Below are 594 nucleotides of genomic sequence, written 5' to 3' on the forward strand. Positions count from 1 at the left end.
TTCTATCATTTCTACTTGTCGTTTACACATTTCATAGTGATTCAAAGAAGAGCAATCAAACAGAGGGGGAGGGGAGGGCGGGGGGGTGGAGACCTACCAGTTGTAAGGAAGTTTCCCGTCTCTTTCAAACGAAGCGAAGTTGACGAAGGTCTCAGCTCCACACTCTCTGAAACAGAAAGCACACAGTGGTGAGAATCGTACGGAGCAGTTTGAGGAAGTCAGAAATATTTGATGACTAATGAGTAAAAAGAGGAAGTGAGCTGGAAGCATGAGGCTGAAAATAACAGACACTTATGATGTGAAGAGTTTGTTCTCAATCCAACTCAGTTTTAACTGTTGGATAGTTTGACAGTTTACAGGAAACGTGGTGAAGTAAAAATACTAATGATAAGACAGTATTTCTAACTTTCTAATCAAAGTCAAAATGATAAAATCAACATATAAATTTGATCTTTTTCAGTTTAGTTTGAACTTTTCTTTTGTTTTTAAGTGTGTTTATGTTTTTAAATAGTTTGCAACATTTGTGGAAATCAGATTCAAATTCCTGCAAGAAAATGTAAACGATGTAAACTGAAATGAGAAAATAACTCAAGG

The 594-nt window shown here is 36.2% G+C and overlaps 1 protein-coding gene across 1 annotated transcript in view; it reads right to left on the reverse strand.

Moving 5' to 3' along the window:
* Positions 1 to 97: 97 nt before the first annotated feature.
* The window catches only part of LOC111669173 (receptor-type tyrosine-protein phosphatase O-like), a gene marked incomplete at its 3' end in the record, with an annotated part of 32,033 nt that continues 31,536 nt past the window's right edge, over positions 98 to 594 (reverse strand). The window contains exon 12 of the mRNA XM_087179070.1: positions 98 to 166. Coding sequence (XP_087035196.1) covers positions 98 to 166 — 69 coding nt within the window. The remainder of the gene's footprint in view (positions 167 to 594) is intronic.

Source organism: Seriola lalandi, unplaced genomic scaffold (assembly GCF_002814215.2).
Source record: "Seriola lalandi dorsalis isolate HSWRI2012SDOR001 ecotype SW California unplaced genomic scaffold, Sedor1 jcf7180002054778, whole genome shotgun sequence".
NCBI classification, from domain to species: domain Eukaryota; kingdom Metazoa; phylum Chordata; class Actinopteri; order Carangiformes; family Carangidae; genus Seriola; species Seriola lalandi.